Source organism: Poecilia reticulata, linkage group LG12 (genome assembly GCF_000633615.1).
Source record: "Poecilia reticulata strain Guanapo linkage group LG12, Guppy_female_1.0+MT, whole genome shotgun sequence".
Taxonomy (NCBI): domain Eukaryota; kingdom Metazoa; phylum Chordata; class Actinopteri; order Cyprinodontiformes; family Poeciliidae; genus Poecilia; species Poecilia reticulata.
The window spans coordinates 20,537,132-20,548,670 of NC_024342.1; the positions used below are offsets into that span (position 1 = coordinate 20,537,132).

Consider the following 11,539-nt stretch of genomic DNA (forward strand, 5'->3'; position numbering starts at 1 on the left):
ATCTGTTCTAAGCATCTATTCAGTGATTGGATGGGTTCAGAGTCACCTGGTGACATCGTGATGTAGAGCTGTATATCATCCGCATAATTGTGGTAAATCCTATGTCCTGTTATAACCTTAGACAGTGGGAGCAAATAAATATTGAAAAGAAGGGGTCCTAGGATTGAACCTTGGGGTACACCCAAGATTATGAATTATTTTGCAAATCCCCAAGTTGTCCATGGATTATTCTCTTTCTACTTATATAATTGCCTCTGACTTAAGCTACCGTACCTCTTTTCTTAGCATTTGACGTGTATATCATTGATATGAGAAAAAGAATTTAACTGTAATTTAATTTGCATTAGATGGATTCTAATTGCATGCATTTATATTTCTACTGGTGTTTGCTGTGAAGTGTGTAGCAAGTGTAGCAAGGAACAGGATGGCACTAGATTATTAAAAAAAACACACACAACGAGGGATAGTTAACAAAAAATAGCAAAACATTTTACTATATTATAAACATGAAATTGTTTCATTAAAGCTTGTTTTGCTCTCTTTGTGTCAGTGCACTGTAGGATTCTTTTTTACCCTTTGGCCAAATATCTGATGTGTTTCACCATGTGAACCACTGCTGCCAGATCTCCAGGGGTGGCGGTGGACACATAAAGGCTAAAACTGAAAGGGAGAAAAAAAAAATACCCTGAGTAATTAAGCAGCATGGACAAACAGCGGGGCGTGGAGCCACACAGCTGAGAGAGAGATACACATCCATCGTTTAAAGAAAAAAAACTTGAGTGCAGCAACAACACAGAAACCCAAACAAAGCTTATAGGAAGAACGGCATACAGCATAAAGTGTGTACACATAGTGAGGCACAGCAGAGAAACAGGATGGTAAAGGAGGACAGGAAGAGAGGTGAACAATATTCATCAAAATAAACTGAGACTTGTAACGGTGTAAGTCCCTGCAGTTTACTGGTTCCTTTGTTATTGCCGCTGATAGATTGGAAGCTGTGGCTTATGCGCGGTTCTGCGCTGAAGCAACAGTAAATATCATTCTAATTTGCTTTTTTTAAATACAAATTCCCAAATGCCAAGTGAGGCAAAGATGCAGAGGTGCATCTCACAGATTTAACATGCTTCTGCATTCACTCTGCAATTATTTTGTAAATGAACATCATTGTTATTAGACATGCTCCTAGAAACCAGAGAGAACGTATTATCCTATAAAACATCCCTTAATATAAGCTACTGGTTTTGTATGTGCTGTAATTACTTTGCTTAGCGATGAAAGGACTACCATGGCTATTGGCACAGTTCTTTGTTGTTGCAAAGTAAACCTAAGATGTGAAAGCGTGAGAACTGTTCAGTGCAAATACACCTCTATACTTTGAGACTATTTGCTCTGCTTCACCCACATCAATATTTGGCTTGCACGTAATGTGTGCTGCGCAGTTCATAACACTTAAAACTTGCCACATTTTAACATGTTACGACCACAAATTTCAATTTGTTTCACTGTCTTTTATGGTAGACTGATTTAAAAATTAAAGAAAAGAATTATGTATATATACTGTATTTCTTACCAATATACATGGAAAACAATCTGGATTTGTATGCAGCCCTTCTTCAGTGTAATAACAACAGAAGGTCTGTTGGGGTGAGTTTTACACTTAGAGACTCATATTTTGTTTTTTCTTCTAATTCTTTACTCCAAAATACTTCCAGGTCAGTCAGGTCAGATATGAACATGGTAGTTACTGTTAACATCAACAGCTTGCTACGGATTTCCAATCAGATTTAGATCTGGACTTTGAGCCATTCTAAAACTTGAACATGAAATGATCCAAATCACTCATTAACCAACGAAGAAAAGTACAATATCTACCTGGTACCATCACAAAGATGTCTTTAAGAGCGCAGTCAGTGTTAATTTTTCTTCATATACATACAGTTTTGCATTGGCTGTCTTAAAAACCAAATAATATCCATTGTTTTGTGGGAATATCTTAGAGTCAGTTTGGTTTCTTACACACAAACGAATGCAATACGATCTCACACGAAGCCTTTTTCGTTGGACATTCTTCATACGTTTTCCAGTATTCTCGTTTCAAAGGACAGCCACATCAGCAGTAATCTTCATTCAGCTGCAGTAGTCTGTCAGACACATGTAGAATGAGTCAGCCAGTCGAAGTCAAAGCGTAACCCCTGTCTCTCCACAGGCCTGCTGCTCAGTTACCAGACATGCATTGACACATGGCAGGGCAGAAAATGGGAAAGGGTGAGCCGGGGGTGTCAATGTATCACCGTGGAGCTGGTGGAGGGGACACATGTGGCGTAGACAAAATAGACAGTGACTCATCGGTGAGCTTACTGGGAACACCATTCTCTATTGAATTGATCCTTCTGTGCTTGTGATATTAAGCACCTCTCTGCCTCTCATCTCTATCCATCCGTCTACTTTATCGACTCACGTTGAGCCGTGTGGGTAGCAACTGTTCCTGAACGACACTCTCACCCCTAATGAAGTCCCCTCTCTCAAATCCTGACCTCCTCGTAACCTCCTCTTGTATTAAATAATACTGGACTTCATTTATGTCAGCATTAGGCAAATGTTTGCTTTCACGTGTAAAAAACATTGTCATCTGAGGATGTTCTGAAAGCCCTTCCTCTTTCACGTCCTCCCCCGATGATTAGCGGCAGCAGCAACAACACAGCAAGAAACCTGCTGTCGTCTCACCTCTGTGTCTTTCATGGCAGGAGTCTACCGGCAGCGGACTGTGCTTGAAGTGCAGCAGCTTTGGCAGGCAAGGTTTATATTTGTCTTTGACACTTGTGGGTCACAGGGGCCGTATTTTGTGCCAGCTCTAAAAGAGGAAGTTGCTTGGGGATATTTAAAGCACTGACAGAACTGACTGACAATGTATGGATTATGTTTCCACTTGTGTTTTTTTTTCATGTTTTCTCACAATTTTTTTCTTGGTTTATTCACTTTCCTCTGTAAAACAAGGGAAAATGTAACTATTAAATATAGGCAGGGTCTGTCATTAAGGTGGTTCTGCCAGCTAAGACCTGCTAACTATCTGAGTAGACTGGGTTTGCAATAGGACATTATTAAAGAAACATAAGGCTGTATGCATTTGATTACTGAAAGTATATGTAATGATAGTAGAGATTAGTCAATACATTTTGTGATTATTATGTTTTACATTTGGTGTGGACCAAAATGAGCTTATGCAAAGAAGTAGCTTCTGAAATGAAGACAGTATAAGACAACCACGTGTTGCTTAGTTTTAAGCTGCTAAACTGTTTAAGATCAATTATTACAAACATTTTGAGACTATTAGTATGTCTCATGTCTTGGACAACAGAGTGAAACTGATAACTCAGCTGTCAATCAAAACAAGACATCAAGCAATGTTTACATCCTGTATAAATCTGCTGCTGTTTGCTGGCTGGTTAGCCAATTCAGCCAGTTCTTACAAATGCTTCTTCCTCTTTATGGCTGAAAGGGGATTGGTGGTCTGTTCCCTTCTTCTCTGTACTCAATATCCTTGAAAACAGGAAGTGAATGATGTTCCTCGCTTTTAGACCAGTATTACTGAAGCATAAATATTTGCATAAAACTATGTATGTAGGTGCTGCAAATAAATTGGCTCAATTTCAAAAGCAAACATAACGAAACTGCAATTTTAAACAATGCAAGTGTTTATGGTGGATGGTGGTGATGAAGGATTTTAGCTTAGATATATTAGTGGTCAAACCAAGCTTCTTATGTATAAGAATTTATTTTTTTACAAATGAATCCAGAATGAATTGTAAGTTTCCTTTTGAAACTGATACAAGGGCAATGTCATCAGCGTACTGTGGCACTATGAGGCAGATGGTGGTGCTTTAATCTTTGGCCCTGAATATATTTATGTTTACAAGTTGGCTACCCATTTGTTAATAATTTTGGCTCTTGGGGAAATGGAGAATGGCAGCAATGAAAACAGAGAAAAGTGACGACACCTGCCTCATTGTACAAGAAGATAGAGCTGGTGCACAGTTTACAGCAACGTTTTACATTTTTGTAATTACGTTTTTGAATATTCATTCATTCATCAACTTCCTGAAGGAGTACAGCCACAACAGCAAAAGAGCAGAAGTATTGAAAGGTTGTTAGTTAATATCAGTCATCAGTCATTAAGTTTTACTGCTTCAGTCTACGATGCTTCTTAACCACTAATTCACTTTGCCCTCAGTTGCGCAATGTTTTGCTGTTGTAATCGGCTACTTCCTGTGGTCTCTGAAATTCCCAGCTTTGGCCAAATGATTGGAAAACTGTCTTTATAGTCTTAAAAAAAACCCTCTTGCACAAGTTTAATTTCCCAAAGGATGGGTTACTCTCTACAGAGAGGCCTCAATCTACTTTCTCTCAGAGTCACACAATTCAAACAAAGATGCGTCAAACAGCAGGCTTTTGTGTGCTTCGGGCCACAGGACTTTCCCATATAGAGAACAAACAGTCTGTGCAAGCACTCAAACATAGCAATCTCTAGATGCTGCCTTTTTGCATGATCCTGTTGAATTATTACTGAAAGATCTAATTTCTGTGGTCCATAATGCAGCTAACATCTGGTGCATATGACAATTGTGAACGTAGTACCTGCTTGGTTGCTATTGCTTTCATTAAACACCATTTGTTACATCGCAGATCGTTTTATAATCATCAAATGTAGAAGTCAAATATAGGATCTTTTATCATTACCTCAAAGTGCAGCTGTTGTAATTGCATAAGAGTTATTAAATCTCTCTATATTTATGATTTCACAGACAGACGGTTATTTTTAAATCAGCATGCAGCAGACGTCCCCAGAGTCTGACACTGACTGTCCGCTCATGCGCTGCTGGTCGACGCAGTTAGACATAGACTTGGTCTTAATCCTCCTGCGCACAAATGGAAACAAAATGACGATGACTCGAAAGACATGTTGCTCTCAAAGAAAATGCTTTCCATTCTCCTCTCTTGCACTTGAGGATTTTGAATACGTCTGGTTTAATGTGGCTACCGCTAAAGCCACAAACTAGGGTGCACCCTGCAAATAAATTACATGCCACAACTCCTCAGAGGTCTGATTTGCAGCTAACTTTGTGCTGTCCTGCCGGACGCACAGTGTTTATGGATGCACTGGTCTCTACTGTATACTGAACTGTTGTTGTTTACAGAGAAGGTCAGAGTGGCTCTTCCCACAGACTTCTCGGAATGGTGAAAGTTCGGAGGCATGCTGTGAGAACATCCTGGAGCATGCTTTGACTCAAGATGTCACTGGATGCTGTTTCAAAGCTGCAATAGGGACCAAAAAAAAAAAAGCCATAGATGCTATCCAGTCGTGTAAAAGGAAACATGGATCTCCAACGCAAAATTTTGTACAATGCAAAGTTGTGAATTTAAAAAAAATTGCTGATTGTGTTTTGCTGGCGTTTGGGCCAATGATATCCAAGGGACTGAAGAATTATTGACATGCTTTGATTTTTCAGCTTATCAGTGATAAGTTGATATTGATGAATACTATACCAGATGACTAAATTTGGACTTAGATTGAAGTATTTGAGCTGATGTATTTAAGCCAAAATTAAATTTGGATAATTTTCTCCCATTCTCCCAAACTCTGAATAGCAAAGCTGAAGCAAAACAGTAATTATGACTGTAAGTTGGTTCAGATATTTCGCACCAAGCTGTTATGTCCCGGTCATAATATTTTCATCTGATTGGCATACGTCACCTTCAATAGTTATGGGATTTACCAGCAAAGTTGCACTGCATGCTGTCTGAACTGTACTCTGTAGAGTTCCCAAATCTTTTGGCTTCTGGCCCAATAAATAACAGTGGAGAAGACAATCTCGACTTGTTGAATTGCAACCTAAGTGGGGTCCCAACCCCAACATTGAGAACCACTGGTTTAGTTTATTGGAGCTGTTGGAGCAATCTTTCTGTTTGAACGATGGCATTGTTTCTGCCTTTTACTTATCAAAGCTGACTGGAATTAGATGAAAATATAGACTGTGCAGTAGGTATGTGTGCAGAGATGCTAACTGGTAGGAAAAAAAAAAGTTGGTAGTTGCAAATCCTCTTTATGGAAAGTAGTGAACAGCGGAAATGATTTTATAAGAAGCTGATTTGAAAGTACTGCGGAAAATAAGTTTTCTGAAACCCCTGCAGTGTTCTCACATACGATTCAAAGGTTTTACTGCAGCAATAAGAATACAAGTAAACAACTCTGACAGAGAGAATTTGATTAAAAAATTTATTTATAAAGACAGCGCAGAACAAGTAAAAATGCATATGGACATACTAAAATTATGTGATATGTGTACAATATATTTTGTTTCCAAAGATACGTGCATGTGGAAGGTTTGATCTTAAACTTAGAACACAATAACAAAACAAACAGAAAACAGACTATGTGTTGCTGAACATGTGGTAAAATACAGTGATGGATGGATGGATGGATGGATGGATGGATGGATGGATGGATGGATGGATGGATGGATGGATGGATGGATGGATGGATGGATGGATGGATGGATNTGGATGGATGGATGGATGGATGGATGGATGGATGGATGGATGGATGGATGGATGGATGGATGGATGGATGGATGGATGGATGGATGGATGGATGGGAAAAAAAATCCCTCATTGTTATTTTTGAACACAAAAGCTTATGCTTAAATATTTCATATTTGCCTGGTTAAGATATTCTGTTTCTGCTTTTCCAGTCTTGCAGCTTTACCGCAAGACTTATTTTAAAATATCTTGTTTCGCTGCTTATTTTGGAGACTGTGAATCAAGGGGGGAAACGCTGCCATAAATAGGCAGCACATACATCTACACACAGGTGTCTCACAGGGACGGGGCAGACGTCTCCACCACGCTGGTTTTAATCTGCTGAGTGGACACAACAGTCAGGCCATTTTGGGTTTTTTGCAATTGTTTCATAAAAATGCTCAGAGCTACATCTGGCACCTTTAGGATGATTCATAGGAACAAAGACTAGCTTCGTATAAATTAGAGTTTTGTAAATAAATCAGCCATATAATCTTTTGAGTCTGTTAAATTGTAAACAAGACAAGATGATGTTTTTTAATTAATTGACTTGGGTAGTTGGTTACAAGTCCATGATTTGCAGACTAACTGATTTTCTGTCCTCAAAATATGTGTATGTGATTGTCCTGATCAAAATGCGTACATTTCTTTCCACTGATTCCTTTTATGCTGTTATTTATACTCTCAACATGCCCACAGAAAATTTATGAGAATGTATTTCCTGCAGACAAAGGCCTCAGTGTGATGTAAATTTGAACTTATATTGCTACTGTCAACCACCTACCAGTTATTTACACCAAGAGACACAGAAGTTATTTATGGTTTCAATTCATACTGCAACACAGATCAGTCCCAGCAGAGCTGTTGCAAAGTCCTGTGCAGAAAACATGATGTGGAGCTAAATGCTATACCTTCACCCACACATTGAAAATTCATACAAAATTGTTTACCTGATTTCTGTGCAGGTATGTATCTGTTTGTCTGGCATTTATAATATAGTGGAAACAGGTGAGTTCCTCTGGTGCATGTTAGGTAATCCTATGAAATAAGGAATAGTTTCTTCCACAAACTTATCCTACTTTTGGAAGAAGATTCCACCCTGCTTTGTACCCATATTTAAAGATTTCAAAAGAGAGGAATGGAAGATAATATGATAATAGATAACATGTAGATTAAAACTCCACAATGTTGTCTTGGAACAAATATTTCTTGTAGAAATTCAGAGGAGTGAACATACAGGAACATGTGATTGCCATTGTCCTTCTACAGGGAATTATAAAAGTATTCCCTCCCCTTGACCGTTTGAAGTTTTTCAACATTTTGTCACATTACAACTACAAACTTTAATGTGTTTTACTGGGATTTCATGTTACAGAGAAACACAAAGCAGTGGATATCCCTAATCACACAACTAGATGCAATCCGATCCAGCCAAATGCCTTCAGAAGTCAAGTAATTGGTGAAAAAAAATTCAACTGTATGAAATTTCACTTTGGTGTATTTCCAGCTATACAGTAAAGGACTTAGAGGTTTGTGGGAGATCATTATGAACCAAGACACAAAGCTAGCAGGTCATGGCTCAAGTTGTGGATGAATTTAGAGCAGAGTAAGGCTATAAACTGCTTTTTTCAGGCGTTGTTCAGTGAAGAGTATACAACAAAATTCAAACCAACCAAGACATGACCAGCCACCTAAACTCAATGGTCAAGAAGTCCTTGACAACTGGAGTAACTAGAGAGATCCACAGCTCAGGTGGGGGAATCTATTTTCAGGACAGCTGTATAGATGACGCCCACAGTTACTCTTTATTTTGTTGCTCAACTAAGCTTAAGCAATTTTGGACAGGGGAAGCAAAAGTTTCAGGTTCTGGAAACGTAGTCCAAAACTACAGCAAAAGGTAGTTCTGCAGAATAAAAACACACTTTTCAGGTTGTTATGTGTAAAAAAATAAAGTTATAGACACACCTTTTCACCTTTCACCTCACAAATATGAGCTACATATTGTTGATCTGTCCCATTGAATCGCATCAATACACAATGGAGTCTGTGGCTGTAACATAACTGTGAAAAAGTTTGATGCTTTTGCAAGCCACTGTACAATGGGACCCTCCATGACCACAGAGAGTTATGATTGCACCACAGCAGACGTGTCGCACTTGCTCCACTTCTGTGGAGCGGCATCTGGTCCTCATCTGGACCTGGGGGCTGGTTGGACATCCCCCAAGCCAAGCACAATGAGCGCCACTGACAACATGGCAACGCTCAGAGCTGACAGCAGCAAAACTCAGCACATGTCACTGACTAAAGCAGAGGTATGTGTGCTGATATGGAAACAAGATGTGCAGAATGTTGTTTTTTTACTCAGTATGTGAAGGGCAATGTATCATAATTGCAGATGTGAAAAAGGTTAGCAGTCGGTTAATAGGTGAACTGTACCTAAATTATGCTAAGGTGAAAACAAGAATAAAAAGTCATCCCCAGCTTGCTACACCTTGTGCTTGCAAAGTAGAAATTGTATTTGTTTCTACTGACACTATTTCCAAGAACTAAAATAATGTTCAAGATTAGAGCGTTCCAGTAATGTTTGATACTCTTGTGGTTGTTTGTTTCTTTCACTTTTAAACTTTTAGTTACTTTTACATATTTTTTTTTTATTCAGTAACCAGAGTCACTTGTAGGATTTACAAAGTCCTTACTCAACCGTAAGTACTTGTTTCACCTTGTGGATAAAAAAAAAAAAAAAGAAACAAACTGTTATAATGGTAATTTTGATGAATATATCTGTTTGTACTGAAAAGTTAGTAGACAGGGTTTAAGACACTTAGAGAAAAATGGATAAGCCAAAACAATGAAGCCTGACAGACCCAGCCATGGGAAGAAAAAACTGAAGGAGAGGCTTGGTCTGTGCACTTGTTATTTGCTTTTAGTTTTTCCTCCTCCCACAAGTTCATGTCTGCCTTTGTGTCATCGTGTCTCTCAGCCTACACTGGTTCAGCCTCCATAAAATGAAAACACGCAATTAGACTTGCACAGAAGTTCGTGTTATTAACAAGCAAAATTCAGAAGACAAACTCTTCAGCCTCTGCAAGTCGGATAACTTCTATTTGTTTTTAGGTTGAAGCTGCCGCGATGGATGACCAGAGCGCGTCCCACAACAGCAGTCCTCAGCGCTGCGGAGGTCAGTCCAGCTCTGAGGGTCAGAGGTCAAACGTGATCAAGTGCGGTTGGCTCAGGAAGCAAGGAGGTTTTGTGAAGACGTGGCACAGTCGCTGGTTTGTTCTCAGAGGGGAGCTGCTCTACTACTACAAAGATGAGGAGGAGACCAAACCCCTGGTAAGACTCTGAAATTATGTCAGAGATGCTCACTGAAACTTTCTTATTTTGAGTTTTAAACAGGCAAACAAAAATAAAAAAAAGAGGGAGAGAAAAAAACCCACCAATGTTATCCATGTCCCACTGTATCAGCTTATTTTGGCCAAACCCATCCATCCAATAGAAAATGATTCGGGCGTTGTTAAATCAGTAACTAAATGTGAATATATAAAAAGGGTAAATGCTTAGAATTAATTTAAAAGCTAAATAATTCTAAGCTTTCATTGACTAAAGTGAAAATCAAAGGACGGTTTGTTGCACGTTAGAGTCTGCATTCTTCTAATGCCACAACATAAAAGGTGTCAGGTGAGCTCTAAGAACTAACACACACACCCAAGTCTAAACTGGTGGTTCCAGATACACTGAAAAACATTAACACAGAAGGGCGTGCAGTGAGGAAAGCTGTTAGCATATTTTTGTGTAGCATTTTATTTTCTTTTATCACACTATAAATAAGAAAAATTATATTCCTAAAGTAAACACTACATTTATTGCTATCTTCGCTTAAAAAAAATAGTAATAATATTCAGATAAATTAGCTCTTTATTGTGTGAGAATAATCTCACATTGAAATGTTTTGAAAAATACAATATTTAGCTTTACGTGGCAAAATAATCTAATGTTTTATCAAACACCATTTGTACAGTTACAGAGAGTTGCATCTTGTGGGTCACCAAGTCTCCATGACAACAATTAGACGCAACCTACACAACCAGAAATGGCGGAAATAAAAAAAAATCAACCCTCTTTTGGCGACAACCTGTTGTAGAGTTACATAAGGAAGCAACGTGTTTGACTTGTTTCTGCAGTTGCAGCTCCAGTTCACACAAAAGTTGCAACCTACCATAATAAAAGCTTAAAAAGCTATCATTTAGGCTTGGGGAGTAGTAGTGATTTATGAGGTAAAAGCAAAAGTAAAAATGTATCTTTTTACTTTGAGCATTAAACTAATCATTAACCAGATTATTTAAGTAATTCTAACTGTCCTAAAAAAATAAAACATTCAAAATGGTAGCATGTCTGTACAGTAGCCTACGAGTAAATATCTTATTTCATGGGTGCAGTTATCACTCTTCTATCTACATTCTCGTGCATACAGAGTGAAATCGACGTAGGATATCACAATTACATCACATGTTAGCATCGTGTTGCACATTCTGCAGCATTTCAGCTGTCATTGGAATTCAATTGTAAAACCAGTGCTTCATTTAGTATCTTTAGCCACCTTTTGTCTTTTCACACTCACTCTTATAAGAGTTTTACTTAATTTAATTTTACTTATACGAGTAAGATATATTATCTTATTTTAAGAAAAATTATCTCAAGTAAAGAAAATGTTACTTGACACTGAATTTCTTGAAATAGCGTAAAATTTTCTTATTTTAAGAAAAATGTTCTATGTATTAAGAAAATAAATCTCATATATTCTATTTGTATTAGTAAAATTGGCTTGTTTTAAGTACAAATACACTAATTTTAAGATATTTGTAGGTTTATTTTGGTTAGATATTTTTTCTTGTTTTAGAAAATCTTGACAAGATAAATTTTCTTGTTCTGTTGGCAGATAATTTTTCTTATTTTAAGAAAATTATAC

The 11,539-nt window shown here is 37.9% G+C and overlaps 1 protein-coding gene across 2 annotated transcripts in view; it reads left to right on the top strand.

The window, feature by feature from the left end:
* The window catches only part of arhgap24 (Rho GTPase activating protein 24), a 69,207-nt gene that overhangs the window by 3,563 nt on the left and 54,105 nt on the right, over positions 1-11,539 (top strand). The window contains exons 1-2 of one of the 2 annotated variants that reach the window (XM_017307862.1): positions 2,711-2,791; positions 9,688-9,906. In XM_017307862.1, the coding sequence (XP_017163351.1) occupies positions 2,738-2,791; positions 9,688-9,906 (273 nt within the window). In that variant the 5' untranslated portion in view covers positions 2,711-2,737. Of the gene's footprint in view, positions 1-2,710; positions 2,792-9,687; positions 9,907-11,539 lie in introns of those variants that run through there. The other variant, XM_008424527.2, reaches the window with a different exon arrangement.